The 16,710-nt window shown below is 41.6% G+C and overlaps 1 protein-coding gene across 1 annotated transcript in view; it reads left to right on the plus strand.

Moving 5' to 3' along the window:
- The first annotated feature begins 3,480 nt into the window (after positions 1-3,480).
- The window catches only part of kat6b (K(lysine) acetyltransferase 6B), a 165,382-nt gene continuing 152,152 nt past the window's right edge, over positions 3,481-16,710 (plus strand). The window contains exons 1-2 of the mRNA XM_078199592.1: positions 3,481-3,663; positions 4,511-5,427. Of these exons, the coding sequence (XP_078055718.1) occupies positions 4,807-5,427 (621 nt within the window). The 5' untranslated portion in view covers positions 3,481-3,663; positions 4,511-4,806. The remainder of the gene's footprint in view (positions 3,664-4,510; positions 5,428-16,710) is intronic.

The raw sequence follows: 16,710 nt of genomic DNA on the forward strand, positions 1-16,710 counted from the left end.
GGAGTGAATAGGGATTATATGATGTAAACACTGTGTTGCATAGAAGGGACATGGTTCATGGTTCATAGAACATAGAACAGTACAGCACAGTACAGGCCCTTTGACCCACGATGTTGTGCCGAACCTTTTCCGAAACCAAGATCAAGCTATCCCACTCCCTATCATTCTAGTGTGCTCCATATGCCTATCCAATAACCGCTTGAAAGTTCCTGAAGTGTCCGACTCCACTATCACAGCAGGCAGTCCATTCCACACCCCAACCACTCTCTGGGTAAAGAACCTACCTCGTACATCCCTCCTATATCTTCCACCACGAACCTTATAGTTATGCCCCCTAGTAACAGCTACATCCACCCGAGGAAATAGTCTCTGAACGTCCACTCTATCAATCCCCCTCATCATCTTATAAACCTCTATTAAGTCGCCTCTCAACCTCCTCCGCTCTAAAGAGAAAAGCCCTAGCTCCCTCAACCTTTGCTCATAAGACCTACCCTCCAAACCAGGCAGCATCCTGGTAAATCTCCTTTGCACTCTTTCCAGTGCTTCCACATCCTTCTTATAGTGAGGTGACCAGAACTGCACACAATATTCCAAATGTGGTCTCACCAAGGTCCTGTACAGTTGCAGCATAACCCCACGGCTCTTAAACTCAAACCCCTTGTTAATAAACGCTAACACACTATAGGCCTTCTTCACGGCTCTATCCACTTGAGTGGCAACCTTCAGAGATCTGTGGATATGAACCCCAAGATCTCTCTGTTCCTCCACATTCCTCAGAAACCTACCTTTGACCCGGATTCAAATTTGTCCTACCAAAATGAATCACCTCGCACTTATCAGGGTTAAACTCCATCTGCCATTTTTCAGCCCAGCTCTGCTTCCTATCAATGTCTCTTTGCAGCCTACACCAGCCCTCCACCTCATCCACTTCTCCATCAATCTTGGTGTCATCCGCAAATTTACTGATCCACCCTTCAGCCCCCTCCTCCAAGTCATTGAAAAAATTAATAAAATGGAATAAAATTGCTGGTATTCCACACAGTGATAGTTAAATCATTCTGTTTTTAGCTGATATGTATTTAGCAAATACTCATCATGTTTATTTGCTGTATTCTCAAAAAAACGAATTTGCAAATTCCACTCTACTACAAAATGGGAACACAGTCCAATGGCAAACAGTGTTCTAGTTTCATTCTTTCTTTATGCCACTATGTTCTTTAATTTGGAGCACATTTCCAATAGTTCATATCTCACAATATGAGGTTCCACTGTATTGCAAGCCTCATATAAACAAAACAGCATCCTATATGACTGAACCTAGCGTGTTTCAATATAGTCATTCCCATTTAACAAGCACTCAGGTCCATGATCCTGATTAAAATATGAAAAAACTGGTACCAAAACCACAAAATTACATATTTTTCATGTGACTTTTGATGAATTAAGTTTAACTGTATTTTTGAACTTGGCTATCCTTGGGAAAGTATTGGAATTATTGTCACTCAGTTAACTTGCATATAGTTTAAGCTCTCAGAACTACCCTGAATCTTTATGGATCAGATAGTTGATAAAATATTTGTGCACATATGATTATTTTATCCATTTGATTTGGAATTCCAGGAAGCAGTAGCAGTTCAATGTTTGTAAACAACACTAAAAAAAATCCATATTAATTTATCAACGTTTGTTCACAGCAATAGTTTTGCAAAACACACTTTTGCTATAATTAAGAGATTGTTTAGTTGGAGGTAATTTCGAACTGGTGAGAAAGAACATTCACTAATGTATATCAATATATAAAATGCAAGTGTACACAAAGTAGACCTCAAATACAGTTCAAAACAACAGGGTTGGAAGAGATGCCCTCAGAATTAATGATGGGCTATTTTGTGTGGTTTACAGTACCTCGCCTGTGTGGTTGTTGTGTGTGCCATCTGTTACCCTGCGTAAGAAATCGAGACAGCTGGCATATAGCACAAGATCTGAGCCAAAAAGCCACCAGGTCGCAAGCCTGTTTACTGGGAGGTTATTAAAATTGTTCCAAGAAGAGGAAAGAGAGACAAATAAACTTTTTTTTTAAAATCTAAAAATGATGGTTTTTTAAAAAAAACATGACTTCACAATGAAAGGTGGAATGGGTTGTGGGTGGGGGCGTGTGGGAGGAAACTGGACAAGTTGGGGCAGGCTGCTGAGTTGGAGGCGCCCCTGACGAACAAAACAAGGGCAAGGGCGCCCAACTGGCGCGGCTGGCAGCGGGCACTAGCTGGTGGTGGCGCGCACGCAGATGTTTTAACCTTTGGGACTAAGGTGGTAATCAGGCGGCTGCGGGAGACCGAGTCTCGTGAGCGGCAGTTAGCAGCCCGCCGTCGCGTGACTCCGGCCCCCCCCCCGGCCGCGACTGCGCGGGGCCGGCCTCGCGCGCCGCCTGCTTAATGAGCGACCGTTGGGCCATGGGGGGGGGGGGGGGGGTCCTGGGAGCACCTTCCAGAAGCTTCCAACCGCCTCAGATACTTTCTCTCAGCTGCTGTTCCCCCCTCCACCTCTCAAATACAAAATAAAGGCTTTTTAAAAATGGGAAATGAAGTGCCAATTCCGCATGTTTTATTTTATATATCTATGAAACACATTACAAATTTATGCGCCATTTTCCTCCTGGTTGTTTTAAAAGGCAGCAACTTGCGAGCTCCCGTTTGAATTTTCAAAAGCAGCGCGAGCCCAGCACCAAGACAAGCCTCCTCTGATAAATATTAATTCGCAACGGGCAGGGAGGTGAAAGAAATTGTGAAATGGCCCACTTTGTTGTGTTTTTTTTCTCTCCCCCCCCCCCCCACCTTTGCGTTAAGCGATGGGGAGTGGGGGGGAGTGGGGGGGGGGGGGGGTTGGTATCCGTGAGGGCAGCGCTGCACTCGACACTGATCCAAATGTTCATCCAAAGATCGATCTCTAGTTTAACAGATCCCCACTCAGAAATAATAGATCTGGGAGGGGGAGGGGGAGGGGGGGGGGTGCTTTAAAAGTCGCTCCTCCAAATATTGCCCGAGAGGGTATACTTTAAAAGGGAGCAACTTGACATTCGGTTGCCGTGCAAAAAGCCTAAAACAAAAACAGTTTTAATTTGGGACGGCGTTCCGCTCAAACTTAAAATTGATCGGATTTTTTTTTGCAGCACTGGTTTTCGGAGCGGGGAGAGGAAAAATAATTCGACGTGATGCATCGCGGCGACTGAGCGAAATTAACTTGGGAGGCAGCGCGTCAAACTTAAAATTTCGCTTTAGCCCCAGTGCGCAAATGACATAAATACTGCGGGCCAACCGAACCTGCTTGGATAAGGCGGAGAGGAGAGGAGGGGGGGATGATTGACAGGTCCGTGTGCCAATCAGGTGGAGAGGGGGCGGATGATTGACAAGGGCCCTGTGCCAATCGGGTGGAGGGCTGGCCGGGGAACGGCGGGGTGGAGTGGGGTTGCGTGGCCAATGGTGGGGAGGCGCGGGGGGCGGGACTTCCAGGCTGGAGTTAGGTTGCGCGCCGGGGTATAATGGGACTCCATTCGGCTGTAATCAGTGTCATGTCGCTTTCATGTAAACTCCGGTGTTCAAACATTGGAACAAAATGGCGCCCGCTCTGCTAGCTATCAGCCCATTCTGCGCTCAAGTGTGAAACAAGGTGCGTGATCTGTGTTTTCTTCCCCCCTCCCCTCCTCCTCCTCCTCCTCTTCCAAAGCTGTTTTGTTTCGAAGCCAAGCCTTTTTTTTCATCTTTAAGAGGCAAAGGGGATGTGCTTACCTGAAGGGAATAATGCGGAAGGCTTTATGGGCTGCCGTGATTATGGTTAATGATGAGATGTCCCTTTTTTTGTGTGTGGAGATCCTGGCTGGGCTTTAACGCAGTGGTTCGCTGGTGTGACCCTGAATGCTGATGATGCGGTATTGAGGCCGATTCACACAGACAGGATGCTGCTGCCAGCAGGTCGAGGGCTGATTGCAGAGCTCTCTGCTCACCAGCGGATTGTTCATTTGTTGGTCATCTGCAATTTTTCCCCCCTCCCCCAAAAAATTATCATTATTCCTTTTGGAAGAAGAAAGCAAGCAACGCCACTCGAGTTCAGGTCTCTGTAGGATAAATTTGGAATGCGGGAGAGGCTAGCAAACAAGTCCTTGCGAAAGTTGCTCACCTGAAAATATACAACTGATGCTACCGAGTTTTCCTACTTTATTGATTTTTGTTTCAGAAGGGGAATGACATCATGCCCTATATATTTACACCTAAAAAAGATCTACGGCGAGATTGGGAGAACTTGCAGCCTTAGCCTTGCACGTGTGTTTACAATGGTGACATTCTGATGTCAACATGAGGGATTTGAAAATGTCAATCTAACAAACTCATCATAACCTGCAGATATGCTACATGTCATGTAGGGGCTAAGTTGTTAGGTTTGTGGGCTTTTTTTCCCCCCTGATTTCAATGAATTTTGCAGAGGACACATTTAACATTGTTTACCTTTTGCCTTACAGGACCTGTTCTCACATTTACAACTAGTCCATTGGGAGTCTTTTGGAAACCTGTTGGTTGAACCTTCAGAAGATTATCCTGTTGTAAGGCTAATTGGGCTCAATGCAGTTTTGATGGATATTTTTGACTGGCAAACATGTTACAGGTGCTGGTGTTAAGGCATGCTCTAGTCTTCACTTCAGTGAATTATTTTCTCAGGAAAGCCTTTTAGTTCCTGGCATGGGATTGATGGAATGCATAGACGAGGAGTAATTTCTGTGCCTAACATTGGAATTGAACAACATATGAATGGTCAACCATGGTAAAGCTTGCAAACCCGCTATACACTGAATGGATTCTGGAAGCTATTCAGAAGGTGAAAAAGCAAAAGCAAAGGCCCTCAGAGGAGAGAATTTGCCATGCAGTATCCTCTTCACATGGATTAGATAGGAAGACTGTTCTAGAACAACTGGAACTTAGTGTGAAAGATGGCACTATTCTTAAAGTTACAAATAAAGGGCTTTCATCCTACAAGGATCCAGAGAAACCTGGCCGTTTTACACCCATTAAGCCTTGCAGTCTTTCAAAATCCACACAAGGGTGTACATCAAGAAACTGCATTGATATTAGTAATGTGGACTGGAATAAGATACTCAAGAGAGCAGTTGAAGGATTGGCAGAACCAAATGGTTCCTCACTTAAGAACATAGAGAAATATTTGAGAAGCCAAAGTGATTTAGCTACTATTACCAGCAGTTCGACATTTCAACAGAGGCTTAGACTAGCTACCAAGCGTGCTGTGAATAATGGGAGAATATTAAAGGACGGGCCTCTCTACAGAGTGAATTATGGGAATGCAGGAGGCAGGGGAACAACAAAATACAATAATTCTTCCCCTTCATCTCTACCAGTTACCCATCTTCCTCATGAAAAAGAAAAGGTAGGTGTATGGGTGGGAAAAGAGAATCCTAACCAATGAACTTGCATCGTTTGCTTAGTTTTGAACTGTTAATATCGAGAGCTGTCAATTTAAGGGAACTACTTGGAATGAAATTTACGATCATAAGTGAGGCAAGTTGCAAAACTATTTAAACAAACATGAGTTGTGTTTAAATTTCAGGCTAAAAACACAGGACAGGTTATATTCATCTCCTTGGATTAGGGAACGTTTCTGAATTGGCTGATGCTTGACATAGCAGGCCACTCAATAGTACAAAATTCAAGCTTTGTATGATGATGTAATGATCTCAGTGATGTTGATGAGATCTAAAGAGGCATTTAATATAGTATGTTTAAATTATCTGATTAAGTGCTGAGGATGCATTAATCACTTTGAGCTCTCACGGAAGTGGCCTTCTCTGTGTACCTAGGAGGATTGTTATAAATGGTTGTTTGCTGCTTTCACCAGTTCTAACGTGATGTCTGATTGGCCTCTGAAGGTCAAAGGTTAAGGATATCCCAAATGAAGAGTAAGGTGACCTTGCATTTTACTTTCATCATTTTGAACTATTCTAGCTACAGATAGCTCGATATTATGAATGGGCTCGGGAAAGAAAGAACTTGCGTTTTTATATAATGCATATTATAACACCCATCTTCCAAAGTGTTTTGCAGCTAATTATTTACTTTTGAATGGGATCACTGTCAGTGTGGCAGTCAAATTACACACAGCAAGGACCCGCCGACCACAGTAAAATAAATTGTCAAAAGATACTGTTTGTGATGTTGGTTGAGGGATTAGCATTAGCCAAGACACTGGGCAAACGCTCCTGCTCTTCAAGCTGCATGTGTTTATATTTCTGCTTATGTAACAAAAGTATTTTCACACAACTGTAATATAACCAAAACAACTGCAGCATGTGTCAATAACCTGCTACAAACAATAACAAAATCAATGAGAGCCAATCTGAACTTTTGATAGTATTAGCTGAAGGGATATTTGCAAAGCAGGGTAGTTATTTACAAATAATCCATTGTAAATAAATTGGACTCCCAGGAAGGAAGCAAAATAGATGGAAACTTGATCAAAAATACTGAAGGTATAAAAGTTTCACTTTTCTTTGTTTTATATAACTTAACTGATTGCAAATGATTTACCACGGAGGATTAGTTAATGGAGAGCGATAGCGGGTTGGTTAATGGTCAGGAATCAGAGTGGAGATAAATGGCACATTTAAGTTGGCATGCTGTGACTAGGAGTGCCGCAAGCATCAGTGCTGGGGCCTCAGCTATTTACAATCAGTATTAATGACATGGGCAAAGGGACAGAGTAACGTATAAGTTTGCTGATGATACAGGTGGAAATGCAAGCTGTGAAGAGAACACGCAGAGGCTGCAAAGCAATATAGACAGGTTAAGTGAATGGGCAACAAGGTGACAGATGGAGTATAATGTGAGGAAGTGTGAGGTTATTCACTTTGGTATGCTCAGGCAAGGAATGCAAAGTTAGCATGCAAATAAAAAAAGCAATTAGGAAAGCAAAGGGCTTGTTGGCTTTTATTGCAAAGGGAATGGGTTACAAGAATAAAAAAAATCTTGCTACAATTACATGGAGCTTTACTGACACCATACCTGGAATTCTTTAACTTTGGTTTCTATATTGAAGGAAGGATGTATTTACATTGGAGGTGGTACAGGGAAGGTTCACTAGATTGGTCCCTGGGGTGAGAGGGTTCTCCCATGCTGAGGGTAGCACAGTGGTTAGCACTGCTGCCTCACAGCACCAGGGACCTCTGATCGGTTCCAGCCTTGATTGATGGTCTGTCTAAAGTTTACACATTCTCCCCGTGTCTGCATGAGTTTCTTCCAGGTGTTCTGGTTTCTTCCCACAGTTCAAAGGTGTGCATGTTAGGTTGATTGGCCATGTTAAATTGCCCCCTTAGTCCCCCTGACACTAACAGGGTAAGTATGTGGGTCATGGGGATAGAGCCTGGTGCAGGATCAATGGGCCGAATGGTTCTGCGCTGTAGGGATACTATAATTCTGAGAGGCTGAGTAAATTGGATCTATGTTCTCTGAGGTTTAGAAGAATAAGAGGTGATCCCATTAAAATATTCAAGATTCTGAAGGGACTTAACAGGGTCGATACTGAGATGTTGTTTCCCCAGGCTAGAGAATCTAGAACATAGGGGCACAGGCTCAGGATAAGGGGCTGATCATTTAGGACTGAGATTAGGAAAAATTTATTCACTCAGAGTTGTGAATCTTTGGAATTCTCAACCCCAGATTGTTTAGGATGCTGCATTATTGAACATATTTTAAGGTTGTGATAGGCATATTTTTGATGCCACAGAGAATTGGGTGAATGCAGAACAGCCGGGAAAGTGGAGTTGAAGCCCAAGGTTGGCCGTGATTATATTGAATGGGTGGAGCTGACTCGATGTGCTCAATGGTCTACTTCTGCTCCTATTTCTTATGTTCTTGTTTATTCCGTTTTTAATCTGAAAGAATGGATTTAGAGCTAATTAAAGCAGTCTGTTGTTGGACTAGAACCATCTCAACATTGGTCATATTAAAACAAACTGTGCCAAAACTGAAGGGTTGCATTTTGCATTTCTAATATAAGTATGTAATTGTTTGCGCCATCAGAAAGTCTGCAATCATCCTCCTTCATAGCATTGCCTGCATCTGTCCAGTCTCAGTTCATTTGCTGCTGAAATCCTCATCCACAACATAACCACTTCCAGAATCAACTATTATAGTTGTCTACTTCCATCATCCATGGAGAAATTAAAACAACAGATGATCTGTCCTTTCCCCACCTGCACCATTCATTAGCCCTGCTCTTAATGACCTACATTGGCTCCTGGTCCCTCTGTGTTTCAAATATATGAACATACAAAATAGGAGCAGAGGTAGGGTATTCAGCCCCTCAATAATTTAAAATTCTGGTGTTTGTATAATTTCATGGATTCTTTGTCTCTCCCTATCACTGTAAGCTCCTCCAATCCTTCAAGAGCTCTTGTGTTCCCATGACTAGCCTCTTAACTGTCCATGTTTCCCGTTCCCCACCTGCACCATCTGCCTTATTCCAGTACTGCTGTCTGCTCCTTCAGCCCCCTGGGCATATCTGTTTATGCTTCTGAGTAGTGTCTTGGGATGTTTTCAACAACGATAACAACTTATATTTATGTAGTGCCTATAACATAATAAAAAGTCCCAAGGAGCTTCACACGATCATTATAAAACCAAGTATGACATCCAGCCACAATGGCAGGTAGATAACAAAAGAAGATCAAAGAGATAGGCTTTAAGGATGTTTTAAAGAAGGAAAGTGAGACAGAGAGGTAAGGATGATTTTCCAGAGCCTAGGGACTAGACAACTGAAGACCAACTGGGGAAATTAAAATTAGGGAAGTACAAGAGACCAGAATTAAATTTCAGAGAGTTGTGGTGCTGGTGATTATAGAAAGAGGGGTGTGTCCATGGGGGGGATTTGAAAAAGATGAGAATTGTAAAATTGAGACATTTCTCAAACTGGGAACCAATGCATGTCTGTGAGTGCAGGAGTGGTAGGGCATTGGGACATGGTGCAAGTTAAGACATGGGCTGCAGAGCTTTGGATGACTTCAGGTTTTCACACAGTAGAATATGGGAGACAAGCCAGCAATATGTTAGAATAGTCTAGTCTAGTCTGGAGATAAAGACATGAATGACGGGTTCAGAAGACGATAAGCTGGGGTGAAGTTGGGCAGTGTTACTGAGATAAAAGTAGGTGGTCTTAATGGCACAAATATGTGGTCAGAAGCTTATTTTGGGGTCAAATGTGATAACAAGATTGTGACAGACTGGTTTAATCTTCGACTGTTGCCGGGGAGAGGGATGGAGTCAGTAATTGAGGAACAGAGTTTGGAGTGGGGACCAAAAATGATGCTTCAGAAGAAATTTCTGCTCATCCGGTCCCCAGTACCGGATGTAGGATAAGCAGTGTGGTAACTTAGCAACAGTGTAGAAGCTGCGAGAAGTGGTATTGTCGTAAAGCTGGGTGTTGTCAATGTACATATGAAAACCAATGCTGTGCTTTTGAATGATGTTGCTGTGGGGTAGCATGTAGATGAGAAATAGGAAGGATCAAAAGTAGATCCTTTAGGGACACCAAAGGTAATGGTTTGGTAGCACACAGAAGCAAGTGAACTCTGGCTGTAGTTAGATAAGAATAAGACCAGGCAAGAATAGTCCCACCCAGCTGGGTGATAGTGGAGAGTTGTTGGAGGAGAATGGTGTGATCAATCATGTCAAAGGCTGCTGACACATCGAGAAGGATGAGGGACAGTTTACCTTGTCACAGTAACATAGGATGTCATTTGTGACTTTGATAAGAACTATTTCAGTACTTTGATAGGGGCAGAAATCTAATCTGATGGATTTAAACACAAAGTTCTGAGAAAGATGGGCACAGATTTGGGAGGCGGAAATGCATTCAAGAACTGGGAGAAGAAAGGGAGGTTGGAGATGAGCTGTTAGTTTACAGAGAAAGAGTTGATGATGGTGTTGAATTGAAGGGGAGAGACACAACTGAAGGGAGAAGTTTATAATATTGTCTAAAAGGAGGGAATTTGGTGGTTAGTGGTTTAGTAGAAATAGAACCCAGGTAACAGGCGGTGGTTCCCAAGGAGAAAATGAACTTGAAGGCAGGGAGAATTAGGAGAGACCCTAGAGGAAGATGCTAGGGTGGCGGGGGAAATTTGCCAAGGTGGGCTAGTCCACATATGTGCAGGTTAGGTGGATTGGTCATGCTAAATTGCTCCTTAGTGTCCCAAACGGGCTAAATATGTGGAGTTATGGGTTTGGGTGGATCTGGGTAGGATGCTCTGTCGGAGGGTGAGTGCAAACTCAATAGACCGAATGGCCTCCTTCTACACTGTAGGATTCTATGAAGTGCCAGTACTCCAGGCTGAAAGAGAATAATGATTTTATTGGGGACTAATATATCGAAGGTGGAGGTGAGGGTGCGGTACAGTGGAGGTAACAAATGTTGTGGCTAATGGAGAGCCCAAAGGCTGGATAAGTGGGATTTTGAAAGTGCAGTTGCTTATGAGTTGCTGGGGTGATTTTTAGAGGTAAGAGCAGAACAAGGTTAGATGCTTTTTCTACATTAAAGCCATTATATAAATTCAAATTGTAAGTTTAAAAACTGCTATTAACATTCCAATTCCTGCATTCTGAAACTCTAGGTTTTGGAAGTGTACCATGATTTCATTGCTTTAAGTAACACTGTGCTCGAATAGAATATTCGGTGTGACAACCACTTATTAGCTTGTCTTAACTGTCTATTGTTCCAAGTTTAAGCAGAGCTCTTATTTTTGGAACAAACCTAGAAAACATACCTTTATGCATAACGTGGGGCACTTGTGCAAGGTGTGGAGTTCTCGTGCTGTTTTATAAACACATTCCAGAATTCAAAACTGATTAAAAATTAGATCAATTGTTCCACCTATATTTTGATAGTAATATTTAGTTTGGATATATATCTAATAACACTGCCATTTTTAAACCGGTAGTTCAGAATTGTACGTCTTTTCTGATTGATTGGAGCCTGCAGTAAAATTCCTGTAGGAATCACATTTCAAAATCAGATCAGAGTTTATTGATGGTTTGAAAAGGTTATAGAAGACCAATATTGGATCTTAACTAACTGGCAATTTACAATTTTTAGGCACTGAGACTGTCGTTGTATTACAGATATTGTGTTGAAGTGTAACAACAAATGTCGATGAGAAAATGCCAGAATCCATTATGAAGGAGATAGTAGCAGGACATATAGAAAATCAGAATACAGTCATGCAAATCATTGTGATTTTGTGGGACAGAAATAGTGTTTGACAAATTTATTATAGTTCTTTGAGGATGTAACAAGCAAGGTGGATAAAGGAGAACCAGTAGATGTACTGTATTTTGGATTTCCAAAAGGCATTCAATAAGGTTCCAGATAAAAGGTTACTGTGCAAGAACTCCTTATGGTGTAAGGGTGATATATTAGCACAGTTAGAGGATTGACTAACTAACAAGAAATCGAGTTGGGATAAATGGGTCATTATCATGTTGACAGACTAACTTGTGTAGTGCCACAGGAATCAGTGCAGGGGCCTCAAATTCTTATATGGTAATGAAATGGATGAAAGGATCAAATGTATTGGAGCCAAATTTGCTGATGATACAAAGATAGATAGGAAGATGCAAAGGGATATGGATAGGTTAACTGAGTGAGCAAAACTTTGGTAGGTGGAATGGAAGAATGTGTGATTGTTCACTTTGGCAGGAAGAATAGAAAAGTGGAATATTATTTAAATAGGCACAAGCTAGAATTCTGGAGAGTTGTAAGGAAGTCTTTGTACATGAATCACAAAGTTCTACTCGGATCAACAATTATATAGTAAGGTAAATGGAATATTGACCTTCTCTTGAAGGGAGGATGGAGTAAAGAAGTCTTGCAACAACTGTAGAGGGCAATGGCACCTAGAATATTGTGTTTTGGTCTCTTTACTTACTTAGCGAGATGCTTGCATTGGTAGCGGTTCCAAGAAGATCCAGAGTTGACCCCTGATCAGCCTACTGCACAAGGTAATGGCAAACCACTGCAGCACTTTGCCAGTCATGATCATGACCAATCCAATAGAAGTCCATGGTCACCAACACCCTCTTGAGCATGGGACCTGGTGGAGGAGGAGGAGGAGAATAACGGGTATAGAGTCACACTTCTAAAGGTGCGTTTTGCACATTACATGAAATAGAGGAAGATTAGGCCCTCAGAGACTGCTCTGTAATTCATTAAGATCATGGCTGAACTTCTACCACAACTCAATCTTCTGACACTATCTCTCTACCCCTCATTGTCTAAACTCTGCTATTTTTTTCCTAAATTGTATATCCATTTGTCTAGTTATGTAGCTACCAACTATCACCAGTGACAAATTTGTAAACCGTACGTTCCTTAATGTCCTATCATTCAGAACACACTTCATTCAAATCCTGGTGACAACACTATGTTTAAGTCATGCCATATTATATATGCCTGAAGTCAGATCCTTGGTTCATTGTCTGCTGATACTTCATCCTGAGCCATTTTTTTTGGCAGTTTTCGTCAGTGGTGGATTGCCTTCCACTCTTAGGGATAGGGGAAGGAGGCAGGGCCCAAGTCTACCTCAACTGGAATAGGAATTGAACTGGTGCTGTTGGCATTATTCTGAAGGAATTATTCTGAGCCATACCCTAGTTATATAGCCAACTCAGCTAACCAATATCAAAGTTAAATTCTTGCACCAACCCTTCTCAAAAGTTGCTTGATAAACCAAGAATGATATCACAATAATGAAGTAGCAAAATAAAATGTGTCTTGGCAGAGTTTAAGTCATACTAAACAGCAACAAAATTCTACCTCTTTGCCCTGTTCTATAATAGCTTTTCAAAGTTGTACTGCTGTTGATCTATTTTGGATGTTTCTGCATCTGACATGTTTTAGCACTGTTCTCAGTTAGCAGAACAATCATTCTGACTGGATGATCACAGCCTTGGGGCGGCACGGTGGCACAGTGGTTAGCACTGCTGTCTCACAGCGCCAGGGACCCAAGTTCAATTACCGGCTTGGGTCACTGTCTGTGTGAAGTCTGCACTTTCTTCCCATGTCTGCGTGGGTTTCCTCCGGGTGCTCTGGTTTTCTCCCACAGTCCGAAAGACGTGCTGGTTAGGTGCATTGGCCGTGCTAAATTCTCCCTCCGTGTACCCAAACAGGCGCCGAAGAGTTGCGACATGGGGGTTTTCACAGTAACTTCATTGCAGTGTTAATGTAAGCCTACTTGTAACACTAATAAACTTTCAGTTACTTTTCAATTATTTTTCTACTTTGGATAAGTTTAACTGTGATAATACTGCACAAACTTTGTGTATTTTCTCATGGAATTTCCAGAAGCTAGTCAGGGCAATGAGGAAAAGCAGCACAATGACACAAACAAGTCTGTGCAAGAAAGCTTAAAAGGGCTGAAGTTGGAACAGTGAAACCGTTTTGCTTCCAAATTACTGAACAACCTTGGGTTTTTTTCCAACTGTCCAAAGCTGGGCAGTTTAAACCTGACGCCGCCAATCTTTGGCAAATATGAGAATATTTTCTTTCTAAAATAAACTGTAGGTTAGCAGAATGAAGCAGAGATGGTGAAAAATGACAGGTTGTAGTGGAACAATCCTTGCTGAAGGAAAATAGTTTGATGATAGACTGAAAGTAGAAATTCCTTTTTGAGTTTGTCATCCAGTGAACATGTTTCAACATTTGTGATGCATGCAGAATATCATCTGCACACGTAAGCAGCTTATTATTTGCTCATTTTACAAACTGTCGCAATAGATTCCCATGTGTAGAAGTTCAGTAGATATCCTGGACGGTAATACTCATTGTCAATCTAAACCAGTAATCCCGTTGTTTACTGATTTGAGATGTTGACTTTGAGAGCACTTGGCTCGGCATTTGAGTTAAACCTTTGATTACAATTAAGTTCTTGAGTAGCAAGACAGAACAAATTTAGATTTATAAAGAGCCTTTCACGATTTCAGGATGTCCAAAGCACTTCACAACCAATTAAGTCTTTTGAAGTGTAGTCATTACCACAATGTAGGAAAATGTGACAGCCAATTTGCACACAGCAAGATGCCACAAGCAGCAGTGAGATAAATGGGCAGTGGCATTAGTTGACATATAAATGTTGGGCAGGAAACCAGAGCTCTAGAATTCTTCGTTGAATAATCCCATAGTCCAGTAAACTCTATGCATTCATCCAAGCGGGAAGCCCTGTTTAATATTTAATCCGTAATAAGCATCTCTGACAGTGCAGCACTCTCTGTCTTCTGCGATGGAATAGAAATTGAGATTATGTGCTCGAGGCTGAGTGTGGCCTTTGAACCCACAACCTTCTGACTCCAGGGTGAAAATGGTAGAACTGAACCAAAGTTGGCGATATTAGATTAGTTTCAGTGTGTTTATATTTCAGCATCATCTGGGTTTGCTAATCTTTGAGATTATTTAAAGCCATTATGATAAAGTATGTAGATTCAATTTAATTTTTTGAGCTTTCAAAAAAATTCAAACAAAAACAAGATGGTTCATCAGTGCATTGATCAGTTGTGCAATGAGATTTGTGGACTTTCTTTTAATCTAGGAAGAACAAATAAAGGAGGGCCATTCTTTTCTGGAAAGTAATGATGTTTGGCTGATTTGGGGATTTTCATCAGTTTGAGCAGTGCTGTTAATTGATCATAAATTGTCACTGGTGACTGCAGTGGTGTTATTGCTCTCACCTCTTGCATACTCGATTAAGATATGTTCCACCTTTGTGTTGAATACTTTTGTGTGGACATAAACCAGGAAACAAAGTACAAGTGCCTGAACTGAGAATTGCTGGATAAGTGGAGAAATGTTTTCTGGAAACAAGCATTGACTGTTGTGAAGTGATAAATTTTGACATTGTTCCTTTGGTGCCAATTGTTCTATTGTCTTGTAGATGGTTACAGTTATTATTGATTTTGGATATGTTGCTTATTACTTCATTGTTACAGGAGGTCGGCTTGCTCAGTTGGCTGGACAGCTGTTTCATGGTGTAGGGCGACACTCGCAGCGCAGGTTCAATTCCTGTACTGGATGAGGTTACCCATGAAGGCCCGTCTTCTCACCTGAAGTGTGGTGACCCTCGAATTGAAACACCACCAGTCAGTTCTCTCGCTTGTGCTCGCTCATTCTTCCTCTGCTCTCTCCTTTCCTCTCTCTCTCTCTTAAAAAGGAGGGGAGAGAGCAGCCTGTGGTCCTCTGGGATTTTGGCAACTATCATTACTTCACTGTGCTGATACCCTAGTAGTTAACGGAATATTAAATACTTAAAGATGAATTAAGGTCAGCAGCTTGTTTTAACCATTGAAAATTGTGATAGTTTACTTAGTAATGACTAGTGTTTGCAGTAAGTAGTCTACATGTTTTATGTCTATGTAATATACTATATATAGGGTGGCACAGTGGTTAGCACTGCTGCCTCAAAGCGCAGGGACCCGGGTTTAATTCCGCCCTGGTGTGACTATCTGTGTGGAGTTTGCACATTCTCCCCGTGTCTTCATGGGTTTCCTCCAGATTCTCTGGTTTCTTCCCACACTCCAAAGATGTGCAGGTTAGGTTAATTGGCCATAGTAAATTACCCTTTGGGGCCGGGGAGGACTATCAGGGTAAATAAGTGGAGTTACAGAGATGGAGCCTGGGTGGGATTATGGTCAGTGTGGACTTGATGGGCCAAATGGCCGCCTGCACTGTAGGGATTCTATATATTGTCTATATATGGGTTTCTTCCGGGTGCTCCAGTTTCCTCCCACAGTCCAAAGATGTGCAGGTTAGGTGAATAGGCCATAGTAAATTGCCCTTCAGTGTCATGGAGATTAACAGAATAAACATGTTGGGTTATGTGGATAGGGCCTGGGTGGAATTGTTGTTGGTACAGGTTTGATGGACCAAATGGCCTCCTTCTGCACTGTAGGGATTCTATGATTCTATGTTTTGTTTCTTTGAGTTGCCTGGTAAAATTATTATAATTCAGCATTCGTTACTACTGCTCTATTAAAGAGTCTTGAAGTTAAATTTGCTTTCTAAAACCAATTTACAGACTTCCAATTTTAGATTGTACTCGTGCAATTTTTTATTTAGCTGTCAAAAAATAATTGCAAATCAGATGTTATTATATAATCCTCCTAGATGCCAGTTAGCTTTCTATTTATAAGGGCTTTTTTAATCTTCCAGGAACAATAAACTGGCCGTTAAGAGCAGCCATGAGTAGTTTGCAATAGCATTCCTCGGCATTCAATAATTTGTTTTTCCTAGAAATCCTTTGATTAAATTCCACAAATTTTACCTTGAATTTGCTGATTGGCATAAATGCTAAATGGCTGGAAGTGACAAATGAAATCTCTTACAAAAAAAATCTGTGTGCTGCTTTTTTCTGTTTTGCTAAATGACTTTGTTAAAACAAAATTATTTTGAATCCATGCGCAGATCTTAAGTAATTTACATTAGACTTAATAATTTTGGGATTTGCAAATTTATTTGTTTTTCAATTGTTTGACTTAAATCAAAATGTTTAACTTGAAAAGTAATCACTTCTATTATATTCAGGTTGCTTGTTCCGGGAACTTCATGTGCTGAAGGCAGATGCAAAGTTCTAACTAAGAAACCTTTTTAAGATGATTTGAAAAGGCAGAAATGGTG

The sequence above is a fragment of the Mustelus asterias genome, chromosome 28 (genome assembly GCF_964213995.1).
Source record: "Mustelus asterias chromosome 28, sMusAst1.hap1.1, whole genome shotgun sequence".
NCBI lineage: Eukaryota > Metazoa > Chordata > Chondrichthyes > Carcharhiniformes > Triakidae > Mustelus > Mustelus asterias.